Here is a 26064-nt window from a genome sequence, read left to right on the forward strand (position 1 = left end):
TTAAAAAGACAAAAAAAATTCAAAGGGGGTATGATAATTTTGATTTCAACTGTATATTGTGGTATGAATATAGTTCACAACATTGACTTCTAACTCTATTTGGAAATAATTCATAGTTTTAGATGATTGAGATAATGTTATAGATAAATTAATCATGCATAAAATATGTAAAAAACAACAACAACAACAAAACAGTACAACTATAGATGAATACAATGAACAAAGATACAAATTAAATAAACCAGGTTTTATGGTTGTCTGTGGAATTTAACAGTATTCAGATACAGAAATTCAATAATCGTATGTAAAATAACACTGTATAGTCTTCATCGTACAGATAATTAAACGCGAATACGATTTAAAGTAAATTTAAACCAAGAAGCTATGAAGTTTGAAGCTTTGCCAAATCTTAGTCACTGGTCTTAAAAGTACATTCAAATAACAATATTTCTCTGAACTGTGTTTTCTGGTTCATTATAATCCCAACTCAACATTGCAGATCCTGCGATGTGACTATTGCAGATTCGTACATTGCGATATCGATGCTGAAACGATATTGTGCAGCCCTACTTTACATGTTTACCCTTTCAAAGTATTTGTTTTTCCTACTATAAAAAGTAAAGTTACAGTTTTCCAGCATTCTTCAAAATATCTTCTTTTGTGTTATAATAATGAATAGATTTTCATTTCTGAGTGAACCGTCCCTTTAACAGCTTTTCCATTTTTAGCCCTTTAAAACACAACTGACAGCTGCTGAGTGAACATATTCATTTCCTAAGAGACATCTTGTTCATGACTTCAGACAGTTTTGATACTTGTACAATAATTTGATACTTGTACAATAATGAGATTTTGCATTGAATATCAGACAACTGAGAAAAGGGAATGGAAAAGGGAGATATTAAGGTGCTGAGATTGTATATGGACACTGATAAGCAAAACAACAGCGTTTCCATTGATTTATCTGCGCGTGAGCTGGTGTCATTCATCAAATCTTTTCTTTGCTTTAGGGCTTGAATCCATTATTGCTTTCTTGTGAGAAGAACAGAGCAGTATGACAGAGGACAAACTTGAAAAAGAGAGAGAAAGAGACAGCTATATAGAGAAAGAGAGAGTCTGTGAGAAAGACTCTTTACACCGTGTCCTAACCAGGTGGGATCGCAAACATGTTAGTATCTGGAAAACATGACGCCAATTGCTTGGTTATCCATTTTGGTCATGTCATGTTGAGTTCCTTCGCCCACTGTGAAATCTCATACGAGGAAATCCCAAAACTGCTGCATATTCAACATCACGCTCTGACTGGCAGTGGTTTTCTCTTAATAAAGGCGAGAATACACAATTCGGCCCTCAATTTACAAGAAAATGAAGCTGATGCTGGTTGTTAAATGACAAAGCTGACAGATTTACTACCCAATATTTCATTTTAATATTGATATTGGAAAAATCTACGATATTTTATTTTTCTGCAATAAATATACGAATACAGTTTTACCAGATGTTTTGAATAATTCAATTTTTCTGCAGTGTCTATTAGTATTCAGGTACAGAAACTGAATAATCACAATGCAAAAAAAATGCTATTGTTAGCTTTTGTTTTGGTTCTAGTCCAAATATCTAAACATTCTTCAATCAAGTAAAAATATTTAGTTTTTACTTTAAGTAATAGGTCAAAATTAAGTTGAACTTAAAACAAGTTAAATAATCTGCAAATGGGTTAAGTAAAATTATGTTTTTGGTTTGAAATTTCGATTTTTGGACTAGAAACAAAAGAAAAAGTCTCAAAAATAAGTTAAACTCGATGCGATGACACTATTGTGAATGTGAACATTGCAATTTCGATGCTGAAACGATATATTGTGCAGCACTGATTTCATTTATTTTGCATCTCATAACAATGAGTTGCATTTTTGAGTTGGTAAATGAATGAAACTTCAGTAGTTAAAAAAACTCTGCATTTAACGATGCAGGTGTCTGTGGTCTGCACTGACTCAGTAGGTGCAGAGTGTCAAACAGCCGTGTGTGTGGACTATCCTGTCTCAAAAAATCATTGTATTTATACATAATAGTTCAATTAAGGTGTTTACATGTCTCTATTACACTTTAATAATACGACTAAAATCGGCATACTCCACACAAATTCATAAAAAAATAAATAAATTAAAAAAGTAGCTGTCATTAGCTGCATTTCCACTGTCGGGCCATTGCAAACCAGGGCTTTTATCGGGCCGTGCCAAACCAATAGCCCGGGAGCATGAGCAGTGAGGCCGAAATCATGTAACATTTCCACTTTCGGGGTAGCAGATCACAGCATGCCAAATAAACCCTGCCCCCAGAACATCCCACAAATCAAACGCCACACAACCTGCCCACTTCAGCGGGGATCAGGCAGGCAGATAAAGCACACCATCGCATCATCACGAAACAATTAAAATGAAAACAACTGAAGCAAACTATACGCATAGGCCTATGTATTTTCATTCATTATATTGGTTTACTCGACTGTTGGCATCATGCATCGAGTGGTTTCGCCACTAACAGAGGGATGACCCAGCGCACAACCCATAATATATAAACCACAGAAATTTTCCGGTAATAACTATGTATAACTATGTATACATATAAAATGTATTTTATAACACCCTTGTTTTGATAGACGCCGTCAAACATTCAGCCCAAATTCTCCAGAGAAACCCAAAACATATTAATTTTTCCCTAGGCTATATGACACTTAATAGGTAATTACCCTTTATTTAAAAGAATAATTTAAGAGTGCATATTATTCGGTTATCTTAAGTAAAGGAAGCCGTTAAGTGTTTTAGAACATAAGAGCAAAAAATAAAATATATTCTATAGCCTATATTTTGTAGCCTACATTTGCAGTTTTCCCAATCTGTTGTAAAGCAGTGCTGCAGGACTGGATGACAGAAAAGAAGGTAGTTTCTGATGGTTTCACTCACCAAAAACTTGCATGATTTGATTAATATAATCGTATTCAAATGCTTTATAAATAAAATTTCAAGACTCCTCCATTGTTTGTTTTTAGAAAAATCTCTAATCTTTTTTCAGATAAAATTTAAGTTTAAAATGGCTTGAAACGGTGTCATTTATTTGTATGGTATACACCTAAATTGTTTTAGCTTTTGTTTGTTTTAAATTGGTTTATTTAATTAGTTTTATTATATCCGATATTTGTAATTCTTTAAATGATTTCAGTAGCCTATTTTGTCTAGATCTATGACACTACAAAAGTGGACACGTAATTTGTAAAACTATTTCTTCTGTTGTATCCATATTTTTTGTATTATCTCCAAAATAAATAAATAAAGGAAGAAAGGAAGAATTAAACCCAGAAACATGAAACATTAAGGACGCAGCAATGAAATATCACTTATTACATTAAAACTACTTCATTGTTTGATGCAACACCCTTAGGCTACATTTAAAAGAGAACCATAAGGGTGATCATAAGCAAAAGGACCCCTAGCCTATAAGGTGTTTTATGGAATAGCCTAATTTAAACCCACCAGCTATACGTTTCACTTTCCCTTCTTTTAAATTTATTTTTGGTGCATGTAACCCTGTGCGATCGGAAAACTAGTGTAATGGCACCACACCATCTTTACCAGACTTGGGCAAACTCCGCCTCTCCTTTCACTCTGCCCCGAAGCCCCAGCTGACATTCTTTGGGGCCCAAGGTATTCGGTGGGCCGAAAAAGGCCAGCAGCTGGCCCTGAGGAAGCACTCCTTTAAGCGCGATATTGGAAACGTGGCTATTTAGGCCCTACTACAGTCACAGTTTGCAAACTTTCGTAACTGGTGGCACTACCGATCTGACTGATTAGTGTGACCATGTGTGTTGTGCATGAAAAGCATTACAAGCCAAACAGAAAAAAACAGCAGAACTAATTATAATAGTCCATGTGTACTTGCTGACAGATCTTGATTAAAAAGCACTTTCAGATCCAGTGAGCAGCATTTAAATTTGTGATATGCAATATAAATTATTTAATTAAACTAATGAAATTTTGCTTTCAGGTTTTGTAAATTCAATACTTCATCTTGAACTTAGTTTAGATAGCTACAATGGGGTATATGCACACGGACTTTGAATTTTCAACCAGCCAGCCCCAGGGCTTCCGGTGAGTCTTTCCATTAAAAAATTGCAACATTTAAGGTCCGATTTCTTACAAAATCAGTGATCTTCATTGCCTGATACATATACGATATAAAGTGGGTCTCAGACCAGATAAGAAGCACTCCATTAAATTCCATGTTCCCCCACCATGTATTAAAAACATGACAATTTATGTCACCCTAGTATTTTTAATGGAGTTTCTGCACTAGCCTGCTGGTACTGATGGTTCAAGTGGTTACACAGTCTTTCATCTCGTTTTACGCTTGAACAACTAAACGAATGCTCAAGTCTATTTAACTTATTGTACTTTGCAATTAGATTAACATTACAACATTATTGCTCTAAAAGGAACCTTATGAAATTGAAAAGTCACATTACCAATTCACTGGAATTTTATTATTGGCTGAATAACATTAGCTGAGCATAGGGCTGGACGATAAAATCGATATTGTTATTTATTGACCAAACACCACTGTCAATATCAATAAAAAAAAAAGCTTGGTGTGAAGCGCTATAGTTTTATTAAAATGTGGCTGCTAAATGCGCGCCTTGAAGAAATGCCAATAAGCTTAGAGTGTAAGTTGCACAAAGCATACATTGTGTGCAAGCAACGCGCACATGACGCATGTGCATTTTCCAGGTACACCTAGATGGAAAAACCATCTAAATTTTTCTGAATGCCCTGAGCGCATCACGATTCATGCAAGTAGAACTAACCTATCTGCTTCACACTTTGTATGCAATATAAAATTTCAGTAATAATGGCAGACTACTTACCTCAGTGCTTACCTCAATGCAGTACTGCAGTGCTTTTTATTTTTCTCTACAAACTTGCATCAGTTTGTCCGTTTATCATCTTTAAAAAAAAACTAATTTTATGGTCGCCTAGTTACAAGAGACGATAGGGGAGCATGAACACAAAGCGCATTGTAAATGGTGAAGAAAACCACATGCTTGCACTTGTCACCTCAGGTCGAAATATCAACACGTGAAAACGAGTGTGGTGGCTAGCAGCAGTTAGAAGATTGTAAATAAAAAGGATGCAAGGATGTCGCAAGATTGGCTTTTTGGTTTCTTTTCTTGTGCATCACAGCAACTAGCTCCTCAAAGATTTTTTTCAGCAAAGAGGGTAATGTGGTCATTCAACTTCACAATTTGTAATTTTCAGTGTGTATTTGAATAATGATGGTTGATTCCTTTACTTGAAAGCTCAGATTTGATTATCATAATTTGTGTTGTTGACAGTTTGAGGTTTACCGTCTCATTATTATTCACACCTTACAGATGTTGATCCTTAAAGTACCTTAAAGTTTGCTTTGATTGTTCAGTATTTACACTTTTTATTCATCAAGTTTAAGAGTCTCTTGAACTCTTATGTTTATTTTATGATAAAGAGATTAGATATTTTGTTTAAATATTTTTGTTTTTGACTATTAAAACTATTTGGCTTAGTAATGTTGGTAAATTAAAATAAAGTGGTTAAATAACAAAAAAAAATCCTAATATTCCTAAACGGATTGTTAAAAAAAAAAAAAATTCAATAATTATCGATAAGGAATGATATGAAACATGATATCGTGATAATTAGCTGTGTATATACCCTGTTGCAACATTTAGTTTTCATTAAGGTTTTTTCCAAAAATTTCATATAATAAATTAACATGACTAAAACAATCATTCTGCCAGAACCTCTAAGGCTAAGGTTTCATTGCGAAAGCAATTAACTGGGCTTCAGTGAGCATGTCACACTGAGGCTTAGGCGGTCCAAGACTGCCAATTTTGCCCTATGATGGAATCTTTTATTATCCCAGAAATTACACTGTAAAATTGTGGCAAAAATGGCACAGCATGTGCCCTGCATTAGACACAGAGACCTGCTTGCGCATCCATCAGAAATCTATTTCTATCCCTCTGGTTTGCATTACCTGTGGGATTCGTGAGATAATATCAGGGTATTTGCTTGTGTTGTCCTCTTGGTTTCTGCTGAAAATGTGCACCTCTCCGTTCTCAAGAATATGGATCTGTTAAATGCAAAGAAAAAAACAATTAATTCAATCAATGACATTGCTATGGAAACAAAAAAGGTCACTTTTAGGACTGAGGCTCCACCTTGTGGAATAAGATTAAAATTGCACACCTGGGCTCTCTCTCCATCATATTTGTACTCGCAGGTGAAGGAGGCTTCATCGAAACGTTTCATTACCTCTCCAACACCTTTAGTTGGATGAGCTAACATGGGTCGCAGGGGAACCCCTATAAAACACAACACAGTTTCATTTCTAACAACACAGTTCAGTCCATTTCTAAAGTACATTTTTCATTGGATGGTGGGAGAACTGAGCAAGCTGCGAATGGTCAGTACCTGGAGTGAGCTTGCAGTGATTGGGCAGTTCATCAATCCCCTCCTTCAGCAATACAGGAATGATTGCGTCATAATTTGGCATCTCACTAATATGAGAGAAAGCACAGAAATCATTATTTGCATGCATTGAGGTAATAAAGCAACTGCAACACCTGTCCAATTTGTTAAAATCAGGCTTCCTGTAGGGTACAAATTATGCTAATACTCATTAAAAAGCACTTGTTATGCAGGGGACACCTGTAGTCGTAATTGAAATATTGTTTGTAGTGTACAGATAATTATCCCTCACAGCAGCGGTTGGTGTTTGACAATCAGGTTGTGCTTTTGATTGCGTATATTTACCTAACGCTAGCCAACCAGGCTGGACATTAAAAAAAAATCTTTCTATTTTCAGCCTTTCAACAATAATCAGTGTTAAAACCTTAATAACGATAGCTTTCCACAAAATGCATGATGCAATTTTTACATAAGAATATTCTAGCAACACAAACATTTTCACAATAATGAATCAGACTTGCAAAATATATTGCTAATGAGCTCCAAAACCAGAGACCCTATTAAAATATCTTACCAACTAAGAGCTGCAAACCAAGGATTGTCAAACCAATCAACTAAGCTGCTTTTACAAAACACTATTAGCTGAATAAAAGAAAACTATGAGCATAGCCATGTTAATAAATCCAAAAAGTTATTACATATATCTCATTGTTTTGACAAGTGTTTTCTTCCAGTGTCAGAAACATATTAAAAATATCATGATTTATTCGGTCTCTTAATATATTTTTTGTATTGTTAGAGCACACTTTATATTATGAATGAAATGCATGACCCTGTATCAATGTAAGAAATACACATACATGTCTATTTTCAATCTGTAATTTTGGCTCAGTCCCTTTTATCATCAGGGGTCGCCACAGCGGAATGACCTGCCAACTTATCCAGCTTATGTTTTACGCAGCGAATGCCCTTCCAGCTACAACCCAGTACTGGAAAAGATCCATACACACTCATTCACACGCACATACACTACGGCCAATTTAGTTTAATCAGTTCACCTATACTGCATTTCTTTGGACTTGTGGGGGAAACCCACGCCAACATGGGGAGAACATGCAAACTCCACACAGAAATGCCAACTGACCCAGCCGGGAATCAAACCAGCGGCATTTATGCTGTGAGGTGACAGTGCTAACCATCTCTTTTGTTCATCATTACTTCACTTTCTTCAGAAATTCCTCTAATATTATTGGTACTCAATCTTCAATAATGCTGTTTATTTTTAACCAGTGTTTAAAGTTTTTTTCTGCTTCATATTCTTGTAGACATTGTGTTACATTTCCCTCTTTTAGAACTCTTGATGATTAGAAAATCTCAAAATGATTGAAGCACTTGAAACAAAATGCTTTCAAACATTATAAACGCCTTTGATGTCACTTTTGATAAATGTAATGTGTCCTTGCAGAAAATATGCCTAATAGAAGGATTTCTGGAAGAACATGCATATTATATTCATTATTAGTGGGGGAAATGAGTATTGAACACGTCACCATTTCTCTCAGACAACATATTTATAAAGGTGCCGTTGACTTGAAATTTTCACCAGATGTTGTTAACAACTAAAGAAACCCATATATGCAAAGAAAACAAATGTAATATGTTTACAAATTAATTTATGTGTAATAAAATGAAATGACACAGGAAAAAAAGTATTGAACACATGAAGAAAGAGAGGTGTAGTAAGGCAGTGAAAGCCCAGACAGCAGCTGAAATCTCTCAGTAGTTATTCAGCAACCCTCTGCCCTTCGTCATTGTAAGTGAATATTAGCTGCTTCAGTCTAACATCTACTTTAGCAGGATGATGAAGATGAAACCAGAGTGGACATCTCAGCAAAACAATGATCCAAAACACAGCCAAGGAAACTCGCAAATGCTTTCAGAGAAAGAAAGTCAAGCTGTAGAATGGCCCACCAATCGCCTGACTTGAATCCAATAGAAAATACAAACTAAAGATCAGATTTGATCTTCAAGACCCACAGAACCATCAAGATTTTGACAATATGTTAAAGACAAAAATCACACCTGAGCAATTGATGTGACTTTATCCTCCATATGAGAGGCCTCCTTAAGCTGCCATCACCAAAAGCCTTTTATATAAAGCATGGCTTCCGCTACATTCATTCTTCCATGGCGGGGGGCCACACCAAAATTCATACCGCCACGGCCACATTACAGCACCTCATTCAAAATACTCTGTCATTTTTTTTTTTTAAATAGTGGGTTATAATCGCACCAAAATGTATTAAAAGGTAAGTGAATTATAACAGCGCAAACTTCTGTAACGGTAGTAGTGCTGTGTGGTATTTGTTTAACCCTTTAAGGTGACATACTGACTGACAGGGCTGCGCAATGCCAGCAAACACACTGTATCTTTCAGTTAAAATGAACAGTTTCCATAATTTTACTTTATAGATAAAGGTCTATGGCTCTGCATACAATGACTTTATCTTGCTGGAGTTTATGGCCGTTTCACTTTACTTTAGGATGCTCTGTAGGTCTGTTGGAGACGTTCATAAATATTCCTAGCAAATCTTATAATTGTTGGAGACATACTAGTTACATAAACGCACTAAATCAATCATTCAATCTGCCCAGTTGGTGGAATGAACTCCCTAACTACATCAGAACAGCAGAGTCACTTGCTGTCTTCAAGAAACGACTAAAAACTCAACTATTTAGTCTCCACTTTCCCTCCTAATCTCTAACTGCCTCTCTGGCTATACCACTAACTGTACTCTCTCTCTCTCTCAAAAAAAAAAAAAACATTACTAATGCTTTGCTTCTTAGACTTTACACACCTGAAACTTGTCTATAGCACTTGTTCTATTGCTTCCTTGTCCTCATTTGTAAGTCGCTTTGGATAAAAGCGTCTGCTAAATGACTAAAATGTAAATGTAAATCGCACTTAAGCAGCGTTTATTTGAGATTCCACAAGAAAATCTGCACTTGAGCAGCTTATATTTGAGGGCATGCAAGAAGTTGTGCACGAACAGAGGAAATCGACACACAAGCAAAGAGATTCCCATGCTCGTATTACATAAATGCGATCTCGACTTGTAATACTGCGCTCACGACATTTGTCATTGAAATAACGCCATAGGTAGTTGGTACATCTGTGTAAAAGGTCTGCCGCCACAGCTGGAAAAAAATCAGAGAGGAAACACTGTAAAGTATTAGATGCATTTCAATAGTTCAGTAATTTCTCCTTGTGTCCTTTCATTGACACAACACACATTTTTTTCAGATTTTTTTTTGTTGTGGTTTCCTTTTTATATGTTTGTATTGTTTGTGTTTTTATCAAAATCTGGTTCAATTCTATGTCAACAGCTCCTTTGAAATATTATTCCCAGAAAAAAAAAAAGACTTGTTCAATACTTTTTCCCACACTGTATATCTGTTTACACTCACCAATATGTCTGTTTCAGGATTAGTGCTTTCTCCTCTAGGAACACTCTCCTGTTTTCTGTACTCATTCCTTTCCCTGCATCCAACACAGCTGGTGGGAACTCTGAATAAACACAAGGAAAACATATTAGCACTGCTGAACTAAACGGACACCTAATTAATATTAACATGTTTAAGTGTTATTCATTTTTATTCATCACGGCAGAGAGTAATCTAATTGCAAATGCTGAATGCCTGGAGGTTCTGTCAATGTTGTGATTATGATGCGTGTTAATGCCAGTTTCATTTGGATCGTTTTAAACCTTGGCCTGGAGGCGTCAGACACACAGCCTGACTGAGAGCTGCAAGAACACTCTGCTCAGCCAATCCGATCCGCAGCTTCCCCGCCAACGACCTGTCAATCACAAGGGCAGCCAATCAAATTAACACATTGCATTTGAGCATTAATATTTATATAAATCTGCCACCGTACAGCAGCATAATCAAGGCCAGAAGCACATCATTTAGATTTAGTAAAAAAATAAAATAAACTGTCATCCATAAATTATATTCTGTATTTTTCAGAATGGACTCAACATTTCTGCATGGCTGACCATTTGACAAATTTCAAATGTACAAAGTGAGAGGTGAAATGACGCACCGCACAATGTATCGGGCCTCAGAAAACCGACATGCCACAAACAGGCCTTTAATAATGTCAATCTTCTTATTCATTGCCTGAAAGAGAGGGAGAAAATTATTATTATTAAAATGACTATTTTTTTAATTGAGAACATCAATAACAACAATAAAAATAAAACCGCTCAAATGTAATTTTTTTTATTCGATTAGTATGAGTTTATATAGGTTTGAGTAATATTTTAATACTTGCTTTATGATGACAAAAGTCTTATTTGAATAGCTTGATAATGTACTTTGGACCTTATCAGAAAATACATTTGTTTACAAATTTATTTGTTGTGATTTAAAGGTGCAGTGTGGAATTTTGACACCCAGTGGTTGAACAAGGTATTGCACTGCAGGATCAAAACAAATTTTCACTCGGCTCCTCCTCTAACAGGTCCACGCAAGCGCAGGTTGCCAGATTGATGTGAGTGTGACTATCAAGCCTAAGGGCTGATTTGAACTGATTTCTAACTAAAAGCAACTGCACAAATGAAACAAATTTTCTTTATATTAAAAGGCGTTTTTGTCCCAACCAACACCTGACATTTCTATTTTGGAAAAAGTTTCTATTTCTCACAGGTGAACAACAGGATAAATGACAATGATCACCTCAGGTACACCTCATGTGCTTTATTCAGTGTGAAATGCTAATAATGTTTTGAAAAAGAATGAGTTTGAATGCCATTTTACGTGATATTTAATGCCATATACTGAAAGCAGCAGAAGATTACCTCAGATCTTGAAAATAAAATAAACCGTTTGAAAATGAACTTTAGAACTGTGAAATAATATAAACCAACACATATCAGTGATTCCGTATCTACATTTAATAACGTTAAGAGTTTTATAATGTATTAATTAGATTATAAACCTTACCATTTCGTGAGTGAGTGCATATTCTGTGCTTCTGAATGGCTGTATTTAAATTTCTGTCGTGTTTCGTCTGGTGCAAACAGCTAAATTGCTTAACACTGCGCATCTCGTCACGAAGCGTGTTGTTAGAACACGTGGTTAACAATGTAACCGGCTCACCTAATGTTTACGCTTGTAATATTTATAATCACCACCTCACGTGGAACTGGAATCTGCGTCTCATTTCAGGGCTGCTACTGTCCACCAGAGGTCGCACTTTCGGTCACGGACACGAGAGTCTTCCTGACTGAATGAATGAAATATGTGGTTTTCCAACAAAGCAACCAGGGGTGCTGAAATATAATTGGCTAAAGTGGCATTGGGTGGGTTAAAAGAACCAAAACAAAGACAGCGTTCTAGCACGTAACTCGCATTTTTTTAAGCAGAATGTCTGACTTTAGCATTGTTTTTCAGATAAACAAGAATGTTCACTTAATCACTTGATGTTCACAGCGTTTTTCTTAAATATCTGCAAACATATTACAGTATTTGTACGCTTTAGAAGAGTCAAAAACTAACATACAGCATCTTTAAATGTAGGGTAATTCCTACCAAATACTGATTTCTTAATTTATACAAAGTAAAACGATTAGTAATTTGTTGTCTAAATATGGGGGGAATATATATATATATATATATACACACACACAAAAAAAATCACCTTTTTTGTGACACTTTAATATAAGTAATACTTCAGTGACACTATTAACTACTAGCGTATTACCTGCCTATTATTTATAATTAAGATATTAACTGTTTATTAGTACTTATAAAGCATGATCCTGTTCTACATCCCTAATCTTACCAAATACCTAAACCCAACAACTACTTTATCAAATATTAATAAGCAACTAATTAGTCGTTTATAGGCCTTGTACAATAAAATAAAGTGTACATTTTTTCTTTTTTTTTTTTACACATTTAGGAATTTCATGTACATTTACGCCATGCTATTTCTCTCTTGCACTCACCGAGTTTCCACTCATGTGAGCAATCTCCTTCAGTTTGTTGAAAACACCCCCTGCTGTCAGATGAGCCGGTGCAAACATCATTCTCTGGTTGCTGCGGGAACTTTCAGCAACCAATCCCAGGTCTCCTTTCTCCTGAGCCTCCGCCTTGATTTTGTCTAGTTGTCGCCCTGGTAACAGAAGTCATAAGTACAGGAGTCAGACAAGGAGATGATGAGTGACAATGGACCCTTTTGACATTTCCAGGTTTCTCAGCAGCGGAAGTTGTCATACTTCGATAAACTTAAGAGTGCAGTGAAGGGAGAGTACAACAAATACTATTTTTACAATCCTATTTGCTGAAATAATAAAAGAAAAACTCCACGATGGTGTTAGGAGACTGATGACAGCAGGCATTTCCAAATTTCAAATGCCTCGCACAATCGGTACTTTGTTTTTTGTAATTTATGCAAAGATAATAATACATAAACACACATAAATGTGCACACGTTTTTAAAGAGCCCTTATTATCAGCTTTTGAAAACTAACTTCCATGTAGTGTGCAATACAGCTCTAAGTGAATGAAAACATCCAGCTGAGGTTTAAATCTGAAACTGCATCTTGTTTAAAAATATAGATTTTTTTAATAAAAGATTTGACTTGTTTAAATGATTCTTGTTCATCCAGATCGTTTGCCTATTGCCTATTCAGATCCAGTAAAACGTGAACGCGCCGTTCCCCTTCAAATGCTAGCAGAGTGCGGGTGTGTGTGGGACTGATCATGACTGAAGATGAGTGAAAGTTCTGGTGATTAATGCAATAATTTACCCTGCAATTGGGGATTCGTCAGCCGTTTGTTAAAGGAAGGATCAGAAAAGACTATTGATGTGTGGGACTTTGTCAGAGCTTGACAGGAACTTTACAGTACACAGTTCATGGATCAGTTTCTTCCTCCATTTCACAAGTAACTGAAGTGCGATTAAAATGGTTGCCACCTTGTTTTTTCTAGCTTGCAAATTATGTATTTAATTGTTTTGTTACTTGTAACTTTTTGTGGTATTGTTTTTTGTGATTTTATGTGAAACTTTATGTGCTGCCTGCCATCTTGACCAGGTCTTACTGGAAGAAGAGACAGTACTGTCTCAATGTGATCTCCTGGCTAAATAAAGGAAATAAATAAATAAATAAACCGCTCCACGCTCTTTACATCCAAATATTGTGTCTAAAGCCACAATGAAAATAATATGTGTGTTGCTTTGTTTACAGATTCAAATGCATTTGTGAGCTTGTGATCCTTTTAATGATGCCATTTATTGTTGCTAACTGCCACCGTCTGCTGTTTCTACACACATGCTGTGGTCAAGTTCCAAATTAGTTCAGCTTTTGCCACTGTGTGGATTAATACTGAATGAATGTCATGGTTTTTACTTATTGTTAAGAAGAGAGCGATATGCTGGTGTTAAACTGCTTTAATGCACTCCTGCATTGGGCTCGCACATACACTCGGACTACTTCAACAATGTGGATAAGCCATAGTGGGCATTTATTTCTGTCTCACGCTGAACGCAGTCGACCAATCACAACAGACTGGATTACTGAACCAATCAGCGCATATTAGCATCATGCTAAGGAGGGGTTTGGGAACAAATGAATCCCTGAAAGAATCATATAGGAGCCGTTGGAATAATTAGGTAAAAACAAATCCATATTATAAGACAATGAAAGTGTTTTTTTGACCTTGCACGCATATCAGCCTGTTGTTGGAGACAACCACCCAAAAAAAAGATCTTTTTTATGCATGAGGGCTCTTCAAAAAATATATACATTAAAAACTTTTAAGGATTTAAGTTTATGATGACCATTAAACGTGTCGTTCACATGTCTTGTGAAAAGGGTCCATAGGAAAGACGAATATCTTTACCAGTTGCTTGAGCGACGGCTTTCATCAGTACGGTCTCCCCGATGCCCAACTCCAGACCCTGATACGCAGGGCCCAGCTGATTTAGACACAGGTACACACAACACAGCAGGTCATCTAAACAAACAACAGAGTATGGAGTAAAGAGGCGTTCACAAAAAAGACGATTGCTATAAATTTAAAATTCATAAATTTAAAAATTATATTTGTGTCCACACCAGCAAATGATAATGATCGGTTTACTTTAAATTTTACATTTACTTATTCTATACTTTTGCATTACCCTCTTATAACCAGTAGATAGTCTCAGGGTGCTGTTTTTATTGAATTTGACCAGTAAATCCAGCTCTGGTAATCTATTCAATCAAACAGTGAATTAAGCGATCACAGTCATTGTAGTGGAATAAATAAAAGGTTTTTGGAAACCTGGGGTACTTTTATTTTAAACGTCAAGTTAATCTGCTTCTTAAAGGTGCAGTATGTAAGTTGGATCAAAACAAACGGAAGTGCCATGACATTTATTGCCTTTTACTGAAAGCAGCAGTAGATAGTTCACCTCAGATCTTGAAAATAAAATAAACTGTTTGAAATAAAACTTTACAGATAAACACATATCAGTGATTCAGCATGTACATTTAATAATGTTAACGAGGTTTAATATGTATTAAATAGATTACAAACCTTACCATTTCGTGAGGGAGTGCATATTCTGTGCTTCTGAATGGCTGTATTTAAATTTGTATTGTGTTTCGTCTGGTGCAAACAGTCAAATTGCTTATTACTGCAAATCTCGTCACGTAGCGTGTTGCTAGAACACGCGGTTACAATGTAACCTGCTCACCTAATGTTTACGCTCGTAATATTTATTATTTGCTAATTAATAACCACCTCATGTGGAACTCTGAATATGTCTCATTTCTCAAGTCTGCTACTGTCCACCGGAGGTCGCATTTTGGTCACGGATGCGTGCTTTCAGAGCCTTTCTGAATGAATGAATAAAATACGCGGTTTTCCACCAAGGCAACCTGGGGTGCTGAAATATAATTGGCTAAACTGGCATTGGGCGGGTTAAAAGAACCAAGACAGCGTTCTGGGATGGAAAACACATTTTCAAAGCGGAATATCTGACTTCAGCATTGCTTTTCAGATAAACAAGTATGTTCACTTAGCATGTTTCTTAAATATCTGCAAACATATTATGGTATTTTTATGCTTTAGAAGAGTCAAAAACTTACATACAGCACCATGACGAACTCGTGACGTATGAAATACTGTTTCCGGCTCCAAGCTGCTACTCATTTGAATTGAAAAAATATTCGTTTATGACCACTTTTTAGTCATATCACACATTAAAGTTAATTTTAGACACAATCATGGTGTACACAAGAGTCTCTGGTCTTGCTGCATCACAGACACCAATATTTTAACAATTTATAAAAAAATTTATCACTTTCTGGCCATCTAATATTAGGCATGGATTATATATATGGATATATATATATATATATATATATATATATATATATATATATATATATATATATATATATATATATATATATATATATATATATATATATATATATATATATATATATATATATATATATATATATATATATATATATATATATATATATTGTGATCGTGATTTTCGAAAGTATTACAGTGCTTCAGACATAAATTATTACCATTTATTGAGCCTCCCTGTGCAGTTTGATATAGCGCTTGGCTTGGAAGCCGCTTTGAGACGTCACACTTAACAACCGGATAGCCTGGCTTCCATTCATTTTTTTTATCATTCCTTCTCATGGTATAACCAAATGTTTTCAATATCTTTATCTTTAAATAATCTCTAAAAAGATGGCTTAACATTAAGCAGTGTGCTTCTCCACAATGTCACTTGTATCTTTAAACTCCACGAGCCCTTTTTATTTTAATGTAGACAGAAAGTGATCGCCACAATATTGCTTCTCTCCATCCATAGAATTATAACTGTGATCTGAAGTGTGCTGTTGTTTTACTTTCAGAAACATTTTTCAGAACTCATCCTTTAAAAATTAGATATTCTGATTACATACTAGATTTTTGAAGTGTTTCTTCATTCAGGCAACCCAAGAGAGACATTAAAGAGATAAATTAACCCAAACAATGAAAACCTTAAAATTTTCCTCTCACTCAAGTGGTTTTAAACCTTTCTGAGATTCTCTTTTCTCTTGAACACAAAAGACATTCAACATGTGTTGGAAAATGGTATGAATTCGGTCTTTGTGCTCAAAAGAATGACAACTTTCATTTTCTGGTGAACTATCACCTTTAATTTGTTCAACTATTTTTAACTTGAACAAAAACGAAGTACAACCCTGATACCACATAAACAATGACTACCCATTTAAACCACATGATGTATACTCTCTCACACCACTCACCTGGAGATAGCAGAATTACAGAGCGCAGAAAGTTGGAAAGAGTTTCAATATTTTTCAGTCTAAAGAAAAATAAAAAAGAAATTTTTAAACAAATTTTGATTTATTTTCAAACTCAAACAGATGAAAAATAAAAGGGAGAAACACACAGAACAATACAAAACTTCATACCTTCCAGAATCCTCTTCAATCTTCTCAAAGGTGCGAGCGACAGCCAAATATGGCACTCTGAAAAAGAGATAAAAACAATGAACTTCCATTTTAAAAATAAATAAATAAATTATAAAAAAAAAATAGGAAATCAAACTTTACTGCTTAAGGGGAAAAAGTGTTTTTTTGTACATGCAACAAGCTTTTCCTTAACACTGCAGGGGAAGACAAGACTATAATTAATAGTTTCCATTTAACTACGAAGATTTTTTAGCAATGACATATCGAGCGCTGCAGGGTGACACATTTTTCTGAGAATCTAAAAGTTAATTTTTAGGAACCTTACAGATTTAGTTCATGAAGATGTTCTTCACAAATGAATTTAAAGCCTAAATACCATCTGCTAAAGTAAAAAGTTAGGTACATTGTTAAACTCACGCTCATTACTTCAACATTGATCTTCAAACAAATATTTAATGCTTATTTAAAGTCTATTAGTGGGTAAAAGAATTAGTTTGCACACATGGAGACTAGTGAGCAGATTTTTTGTTCAGCATGATTACATTTATTTTCCTTGAAAATCTCTATAGTACCAATAGAAAGCATATGCAAAACAAAATGTAATCATAGGTTACACATGGTATATGCAGGAATCCTAAAGGTAATTTCAATACCTTTTTAAGACTTTTTAAAGACCTTCTCAGAGTATTTTAAGACCTCAATCGCTACTTCCAGTTCTAATCAGTAAATAATTGTTAATAAACAATTGTAGTTAAATAAATCAATGGAGCACAACCATACAACAGAACTCAGGTAAGCTCAGAAGAAACAAAGCTTGAAAGAATAAATTATGCGGTTGTTTTCAGCGACAGGATTCAGCCACAAACTCGTCTTTCTCCAACTAGGAGTACGCAAACTTTCATTTTCCCATTTTGCCGTCTGTTTCGCTCTATGGTTTCACTACATGTGGAGAGCGTCACACCTCCTACCCGCGTTTGTCGCAAATTACGTGGCAATTACTATTCATGCAAATTACCCTGCCTGAACCAATGACATGGATCAAGCACTCCATTGATAATATTAGGCGGAAAATAAATATATTTATGCTTTTTTGGGAGTCAAAGACTTTGGACAATGCTTGATTGAAATTTAAGACCTTATAAAAATGCAATTAAGACTTTTTAATACCTTTTAAGGGCCTTAATTTTCTCACAATTGATTTATCAACATTTAATACTTTAAGACCCCACGGACACCTTGTTACAGGGTTCATACATATTTCTACTACAAAAATTCTAGGACTTTAAATATTCATGACCTAATGTTTGATGTAATGTCTACGTACACTACATGAAAAAAATGCATGTTCAAATTTATTACAGCATATCAAAAAATGTGGCAATCTGTGTAGTTTTTTTATCTGTAAAAAGCTTTAGAAAGTATCTTGCTGTCTGTGTGAAAATATATAAATATTGAAATATAGAAATGGTAGCTTGTGTTTTCATAAGACTCAAGAATAGTACAAACTAGCTTTTAGCACTCACAGCATCTTAGCCCTGTAGAGATGGTTTCTGGACACCACACTTAAAAATCTTAAATTACGACGAATGCGAGTGAAAGAGAGCCGAAGCTGAAACTGCGAGTTGCTTTTTTACCCCACACAGAGAACGTTACATAAAGAGATGAACATTTTTTTATTTACTCAATATTATCCCCTCAAACATATTCAAGTAGACCGATTTTTGTAAATCAAATTCATTTCCATGACTTTTCCAAAATATTTTGGGTTGGTTTGTTTTTCCAATTTTCTCCAGGCCTGGAAAATGCTTTGTCAAAATTCCATGACATTTCCAGGTTTTCCAGGACTGTATGAACCCTGTGGATATTACTGATTATTTTGTTACAGAATAAAACCTGAAAATATCTAGAGCTTGTGTTAAGCACAGACCAAAAACAAACATTGACATTAGGAATGACTGAAGTCTGTGAAAAATCTAAGATTGTAGTACTCTCTGTTTTATAAATATCGAATAACATGATTTACTTTTGACCCTTTGTCCAGCAGGCATGGTCAATGGGATGATAATGAGCTCTAGAGGGATCATATTGGCTCTGGACTGCAGAATCCACCCTCTTTTCGCTGTGGAAAAAAAAAGTATTTAAAGATTCAAAGATGAATCCAAAATGAGCAATTATTTTACCAAATATTATTCCAAGTCAGTAAAGCATTTGAAATTGTAACCTTTTCTTCTCTTTCTGTTCCGCAACATCAGAAGTCTCTCCATCCTTCTTTTTCTCTCCTTCATTTCGTTCTTCTTTTTCTAGTTTTACTGCAGCCTTTCTGGGAGCTACAAAAAAATAAATAAAAAAATCGAAAGGTAAATAACTGTTCAAATAGGGCTGGGTGATATTGCAAAAAACATTATCACGATATCGTGTTTCAGATCATTCGATATCGATAATTATTTAATATTTTTAACAGTGCATTTAGGAATATTAGGATTTGTTTAACCACTATTTTAATTTACCAACATTACTAAGGCAAATAGTTTTAATAGTCAAGAAAAAAAAATATTTTAACAAAATGTCTCTTCAGAATAAAATAAACATAAACGTTAAAGAGACTCTTGATAAATAAAATGTTACAAAGTGTGTGCAATGGTAAAGCGTAAACACTGAACAATCAAAGCGAACATTAAGGTGTGAATAATAATGATACAGTTAACCTCAAACTCTGTAAAACAAGTTATGATAATCAAATCTGAGTTTTTAAGTAAAGGAACTTACCATCATATTTAAAATACATTTTGAACATTACAAACTTTGAAGTTGAATTTGCACTCACTACTTACTTCTATTTTTTTTTTTTTTTAAATATATTCATTATCTGTTTTTTGTCCTGTCTCTGTAATCCTGTTGCACTGCAGAGGCTCTGTCACGAAAACAAATTCCTCGTATGTGTGAACATACCTGGCAATAAAGCTCTTTCTGATTCTGAATGACTTCATTACCCCCTATTAGGGCTGCAAGATTCTGGCAAAAATGTGAATCACGATTTTTTTTTTTTTTTTTTTGCTTAAAATCAAGATCACAATTTTCTCATTATTCTGTACATGTAAAATAAAGGTTAATATGATTATTTTTAATTAGGATGACAAACGGACAAATCCTTGTCACAGCTCCGATACAAGTTTATTGAGAAAAGTAAAAAGCACTGCAGTGTTTGCATGCGCTGTGTTTGTCAGAGGTAATTAGTCTTCAATTACTGAAAGGTGTATATTCCATGCAAATTGTGAAGCAGATTGAGATTGAGTTCTACTTGCATGAATCGCAGTGCGCTTGCGGCATTCGGAAAAAGTTCCGATGGTTTCAACTAGGTGCGGCTGGAAAATGCCCTCACGCCGCTTGCACAACATGGGCGCGTTGCTCCCAAACACACGTTGTGCAAGTCATGCTCCTCAATTAGTAATGACAAACTTACACCCTAAGCTTATTGGCATTGCTTCCAAGGCATCCGTTCAGCAGCCACATTTTAATAAAACTAAAGCGCTTCATACCAAATATTTTTTTATCGATATTGACATTAGGTGTTCGGTCAATTATTACTGATTGATTTTATTGCCCAGCCCTATGTTCAATTAAAAATTAAATTGCGTAGCTACCCATCGTTGTGCTATAAAATTTTTTTTATAAATAATAAATAAATAAATTACACAGGTTTAGTATGTTGTGAAGGTAAATAAATCAAATAAGTCATTTAATTTGAGTTGTTAACTAAAAAGAAAGAGGAAAACAACAAAAAGGCTCACCAAAAAAGCTGCTGATGGGTTTCTTTTTGGCAGTTTCTCCCTCGTCTGTGTTTTTCTCTTTTTTCACCACTCTTTCAGGACTGCTGCTTTCTTTTCCTTTCTTGTCTGCTATTTTCTCTTTCTTTTCATTCTCACCATTTACTTTTTCCTCGTTTTTATCTTTTTCCTCCTGCTTTTTGTCATTTTTATCTTTCTCCAGCTTTTTGTCATTTTTATTCTTTTCTTTTGTCTCCTTGTTTGCATCTATCTTCTCCTCCTGCTTACTGTCATTTTTATCCTTTTCTTTTGTCTCCTTTTTTGTATTTATTTTCTCCTCCTGCTTATTGTCATTTTTATCCTTTTCCTTTGTCTCATTGTTTGTATTTATCTTCTGCTTTTTGTCATCTTCATCTTTCTCTTTCATCTCACTGTCCACAACTACACTAGTTTTCGCCTTGTCCTCTTCCTCCTCAACTGCAGTCTTTTCATCGGCACTCGTCTCTTCCACCTCCATCATCTCATTCTCTGAATTGAAAAAGGAAAGAGAAAATAATTAGAAATGAGCCAAGATCAAGAAACTACACCAGTGAATAAATATCAGTTCATTTTAACCTGTCTGTTCTGGTGAAGCGTCGACTCGTGCTCTCTTACTCTCCTGTCCTCCATCAACCTCCTTCTCTTCCTCTTTTAGCTCTTCTCCATCACTCCTGCTCTCCAGTTTCCTCTTGGGGAACTGCTTACGGGCTATAAAAAAGGGAGGTTTGAACTCTGCTGCATCATATTTATTCAACACAAGAAGGAACTTACGAAAAACCAACTGCACACAATCAACTACATCATGACCGAGCCTTATGGATTTAGTTGATAATTCAAATTTTTCATCACTAAATGGCCAATAAAGACCAAACTAATCAAATAAAAGAAACTCATCAGGAGATTTTTTTAAACCTCTTGTGAAAATGAACATTATTTTAACAACAGAAAAAAACCCTAAATGATCTATTTATCTTGAAGTTTGAAGACTTTATTACAACATTGATATATATATATATATTTTTTTTTCTAATGTGGGGTATCAACATGAGGCTGTACACATATAGCAGTGCTTCCTACAGGTTTGAAATATACTTGCGGTGGTAGCTGGATAGAAACACACCATTTACCCACATCACATAAATAGTTAACTATATGTGACAAACAAAACATAATTACATTTTTAACAATAATTTTATTTATTATTATACACCATTATACACAGTTTCTTTTAAATGGGTTAAAGTAAAAAAGTCCAATATTTCTTTTATGCTATTCAGGAGCCATGTGCACCCACTGACAGGTAAAATCTGCTTCTCTCTTTCAAGTTCAAAGCTTGAATGCCAAAGCATTAGATATGTATATTAAATAGCCTATATAATATACTGATATCAACAAATTAATAAAATATACAATAAATAAGAAATAAAACACTAATAAGAATAAGAATAAAAAGTAATAAAAACTGAATTTGTCAAAGAATTATAATAACTACAAGATTGAAATGTGTAGATTATTTAAATAAAGCAAATGCGTTGCTTAACCATTACTAATGGTGTAGAAATAGGGCTGGCGATTAATTGAATAGTAATCCAAATAATCATTCAGAACCTATAATTGATCTAATTTTTCCAGGTCAAATTTTTCAATTACTTTCCCTACCGCGTGTGGTCACGTGACCCTACTCTGTTAAGGCTGATTTATACTACTGCGTCGAACACACGGGTATGGTCCGGCATAGCCTTTGAGAGCTCGTATACCTGCGCTACGCAACTTTCAAAAAATGTAATTACATGTCGCACGTTTCTTTGATTCTTTGATTGGCAACTGCACAAGATATTACTTGAGATGGCATATTTTCTATTATGATGTTCAAAAAATAATCATCATAGTGCGTTTCCTTCAATTATTTTGAAATCAAGTAACGAACCCTTCATTCAAAAATCTTCCACTTGTAATATTTAAGAATATTTACTGTACAAAACATGTCAGTGAACTATAAGGCCAAAAAATTAAAATAAATAAAATAATCATTTATTAATCATAATCGAGGTAAAATATTCGATGAATCAAGATTTTGATTTTAAGTCAAATTGCCCAGCCCTACATACATACATTTTGCAGCCAGTTTAGACCAGTCAATTTGTCCCCTTCAAGTCGTTTTTTTTCTGGGTTGTTTAGATAAAAGAATGAGCTATTTAATGTTTCTCCCACTCTTGTGGCTGTGCATGTGCTGTCAGCTGTGAAGCAAAGCATACGATTAAAGACAGCTTTAGAAAGCAAAAGCCGAATCCCAGACATTTTTGGAGATTTAGAAAGCACGGCCGGACTAATTTTTTAAGTACCAAAAAGGCTGTGGGTCTGCAGCATACATGAGACTGCCTTTGGGGGTGTTGACAGGTCTCGCACACATAGAACGAAACAGGTAAACGAGAGAAGATTTTCTACTAAATCGATTACGGATGTTTGGTTACTGTATATTGGGCATATACAAAAAAAAGTGTAAAAGGATGTTAATAATAGTAAAAAAACATGTCACTAAATATACTTGGGCGGCTGTTAATATACCTGGGCGGCCCACCCAAGTAAAGTCTATGTGTGGGAAAAACTGTATCTGTTATGAACATTTATTATTGGTGTATGATCATTGATAAAGTTTTTTTACTGTCATCAATGATGAACATTTGTTTTCTGCGTAAAACGTTTACTGGAATGAATTCAGACTACATAAAATCTTTTGCATCACTTTCGATTAATTTAAAGTGTCTTTTTAATGGGGAGAAAAAGGTATTCTTCAAAGGAAAACTAAATATTGGTTTCCACAAAAATATTCAGCAGCAACTCTTTCAACCTTGACAGTAATGAGGTGATTATAACCAGTTTTAAGGTTTACTGCGGTTTGGAGAAGTCAAGGTTTCAAAACCACAAAACTTATATCCTGTATCAATATACACTCACCGGCCACTTTATTAGGTAAACCTGTCCAACTGTTCGGTAATGCAAATTTCCAATCAGCCAATCACATGACAGCAACTCAATGCATTTAGGCATGTAGACATTGTCAAGACGACCTGCTGCAGCTCAAACTGAGCATCAGAATGGGGAAGAACGGTGATTTAAGTGACTTTGATTGCGGCATAGTTGTTGGTGCCAGACGGACTGGTCTGAGTATTTCAGAAACTGCTGATCTACTGGGATTTTCACAGACAACTATGTCTAGGGTTTACAGAGAATGGTCCGAAACAGAGAAAATATCCAGTGAGTGGCAGTTCTGTAGGTGCAAATGCCTTGTTGATGCCAAAGGTCAGAGGAGAATGGCCAGCCCAGACTGGTTCCAGCTAATAGAAAGGCAACAGTAACTCAAATTATCACTCATGACAAGGTGTGCAAGAAGAGCATCTCTGAACGCACAATATATTGAACGTTGAGGCGGATGGGTTTCAGCAGCAGAAGACCCCACCGCGTGCCGCTCCTGTCAACTAAGAACAGGAAACTGAGGCTACAATTCACACAGGCTCACCAAAATTGGACAATAGAAGATTGGAAAAACATTGCCTGGACTAAGGAGTTTTGAGATCTGCTGCAACATTCAGATGGTAAGATCAGAATTTGGCGTCAATAACATGAAAGCTTGGATCCATCCTGCCTTGTATCAACGGTTCAGACTGGTGGTAGTGGTGTAATGGTTTGGGGGATATTTTCTTTGCACACTTTGGGCCCATTAGTACCAACTTAGCATCATGTCAACGCCACAGCCTACCTAAGGTGTGGTGGAACGGAAGATTCGCATCATGGATGTGCAGGAGAAAAAATCTGCAGCAACTGCGTGATGCTATCATGTCAATATGGATCAAGATTTATGAGGAATATTTCCAGTACCTTGTTGAATCTATGCCATGAAGGATTAAGGCAGTTCTGAAGGCAAGAGGAAACCAATCCAGTACTAGTTAAGTGTACTCAATAAAGTGGCCGGTGATTGTATGTAATGTGTCAATAAATAACATACTCTGTATGTGTATTTTAATACATTTTTTATGACTATTTTATTTAGTTTTTTAGGGCAATAGCATCTCCAATAGAAAAGTACCCTCCACATCAAAAGCTACTGGTAAAATATTTGAAAAACAAATTGCTTAAGCACCAACATCCCAGCATGCTCTGCACCAGAACAGTGCAGTGGCCTAATTTATATCCAAATAAAAGAAAGATTTCCAAAGATGCCCTTTCAAGATGCAAACAAATCTGTTCTTGAAACTAATAAGGATGGCAAAAGTCAATGATTTACTTTAATTATTTAGCCTGACATGTTAACTGTTCCAAAATATTTAAAATGTAAAATATATTGTGTTCAATGGGGGAAAAAAGTTGTTGTTTTAAACCCAGACATATAAAAAAAGAACATATTTAAGAGCAGTGACCACAATACCGTGAAACCAGGATATTTTTATCCAAGGTTATCACACCATCAAAATCAGAATCTTACACCAGCCCATGCCTAACACTGCTTTTCGGAATATTGAGAAAAATAAAATAATTCATTATCGCAACCGCAAAAAAAAGAATGTGAAAAGAGGAGACTAATACATACCAGTCTTGCGTTTGGGAATGCCGGATGGTGATGCTGATGTTGGAGTTGCTGGAGATCCAGGAGTCCCAGAGGATGCAGGAGTTGCAACAGACACAGAGGTACTCGAAGTGACCGGAGTCGTTGGAGTTTTGGGGGTTTTGGGAGTTTTTGGAGATACAGGAGTAGGGGAAGCCTTTACCACCTCAGCCTTCTTAACATCAGAAATCTGTGCATTTGTAGTAGTTAGTATGGGACAGAAATAAAGTTAACAACAACACTGATATGCTCTCATGTTTGGTGGTCTTGATTATTCACATTTTACCTTCTCTTTCTTTACTGTTTGAACTTCACTCTGTTTTGGCTCCTGCTCCTTGACCATTGGCTGATCTTCATCTTCTTCGTCGCTGTCTAGGATTGCCCGACTTCGTTTATGAACCTTCTTTATAGGTGAATCACTTTCCTGCACGCCATTCTGAATTTTGAGAGGACTTTTTACTGGTCTGAATAGAAGACAACATCAAAAACATGTTATAAAAATCTATTAAATGACTTAAAGTGATAGTTCACCCAAATATGTAAATTTACTCACCCTTAAAATGAGGTAAAATTGGTTTTATACATTTACAATTTAGTTCAGTGACAACTTCTTGACATGCTTCTTGACACTTCAGTGACATGCTTCCTATATGGTTTAC

The 26064-nt window shown here is 35.2% G+C and overlaps 1 protein-coding gene across 1 annotated transcript in view; it reads right to left on the reverse strand.

Moving 5' to 3' along the window:
- The window catches only part of lig1 (ligase I, DNA, ATP-dependent), a 49305-nt gene that overhangs the window by 20283 nt on the left and 2958 nt on the right, over positions 1 to 26064 (reverse strand). The window contains exons 3-18 of the mRNA XM_056480474.1: positions 25692 to 25869; positions 25391 to 25595; positions 21382 to 21513; positions 20791 to 21294; positions 19224 to 19329; positions 19026 to 19121; positions 17003 to 17059; positions 16835 to 16893; positions 14409 to 14522; positions 12512 to 12678; positions 10603 to 10679; positions 10265 to 10356; positions 9966 to 10065; positions 6501 to 6586; positions 6276 to 6391; positions 6064 to 6159 (exon numbers count right to left, since the gene is read on the reverse strand). Of these exons, the coding sequence (XP_056336449.1) occupies positions 6064 to 6159; positions 6276 to 6391; positions 6501 to 6586; positions 9966 to 10065; positions 10265 to 10356; positions 10603 to 10679; positions 12512 to 12678; positions 14409 to 14522; positions 16835 to 16893; positions 17003 to 17059; positions 19026 to 19121; positions 19224 to 19329; positions 20791 to 21294; positions 21382 to 21513; positions 25391 to 25595; positions 25692 to 25869 (2185 nt within the window). The remainder of the gene's footprint in view (positions 1 to 6063; positions 6160 to 6275; positions 6392 to 6500; positions 6587 to 9965; positions 10066 to 10264; positions 10357 to 10602; positions 10680 to 12511; positions 12679 to 14408; positions 14523 to 16834; positions 16894 to 17002; positions 17060 to 19025; positions 19122 to 19223; positions 19330 to 20790; positions 21295 to 21381; positions 21514 to 25390; positions 25596 to 25691; positions 25870 to 26064) is intronic.

This window comes from Danio aesculapii, chromosome 2, assembly GCF_903798145.1.
Source record: "Danio aesculapii chromosome 2, fDanAes4.1, whole genome shotgun sequence".
NCBI classification, from domain to species: domain Eukaryota; kingdom Metazoa; phylum Chordata; class Actinopteri; order Cypriniformes; family Danionidae; genus Danio; species Danio aesculapii.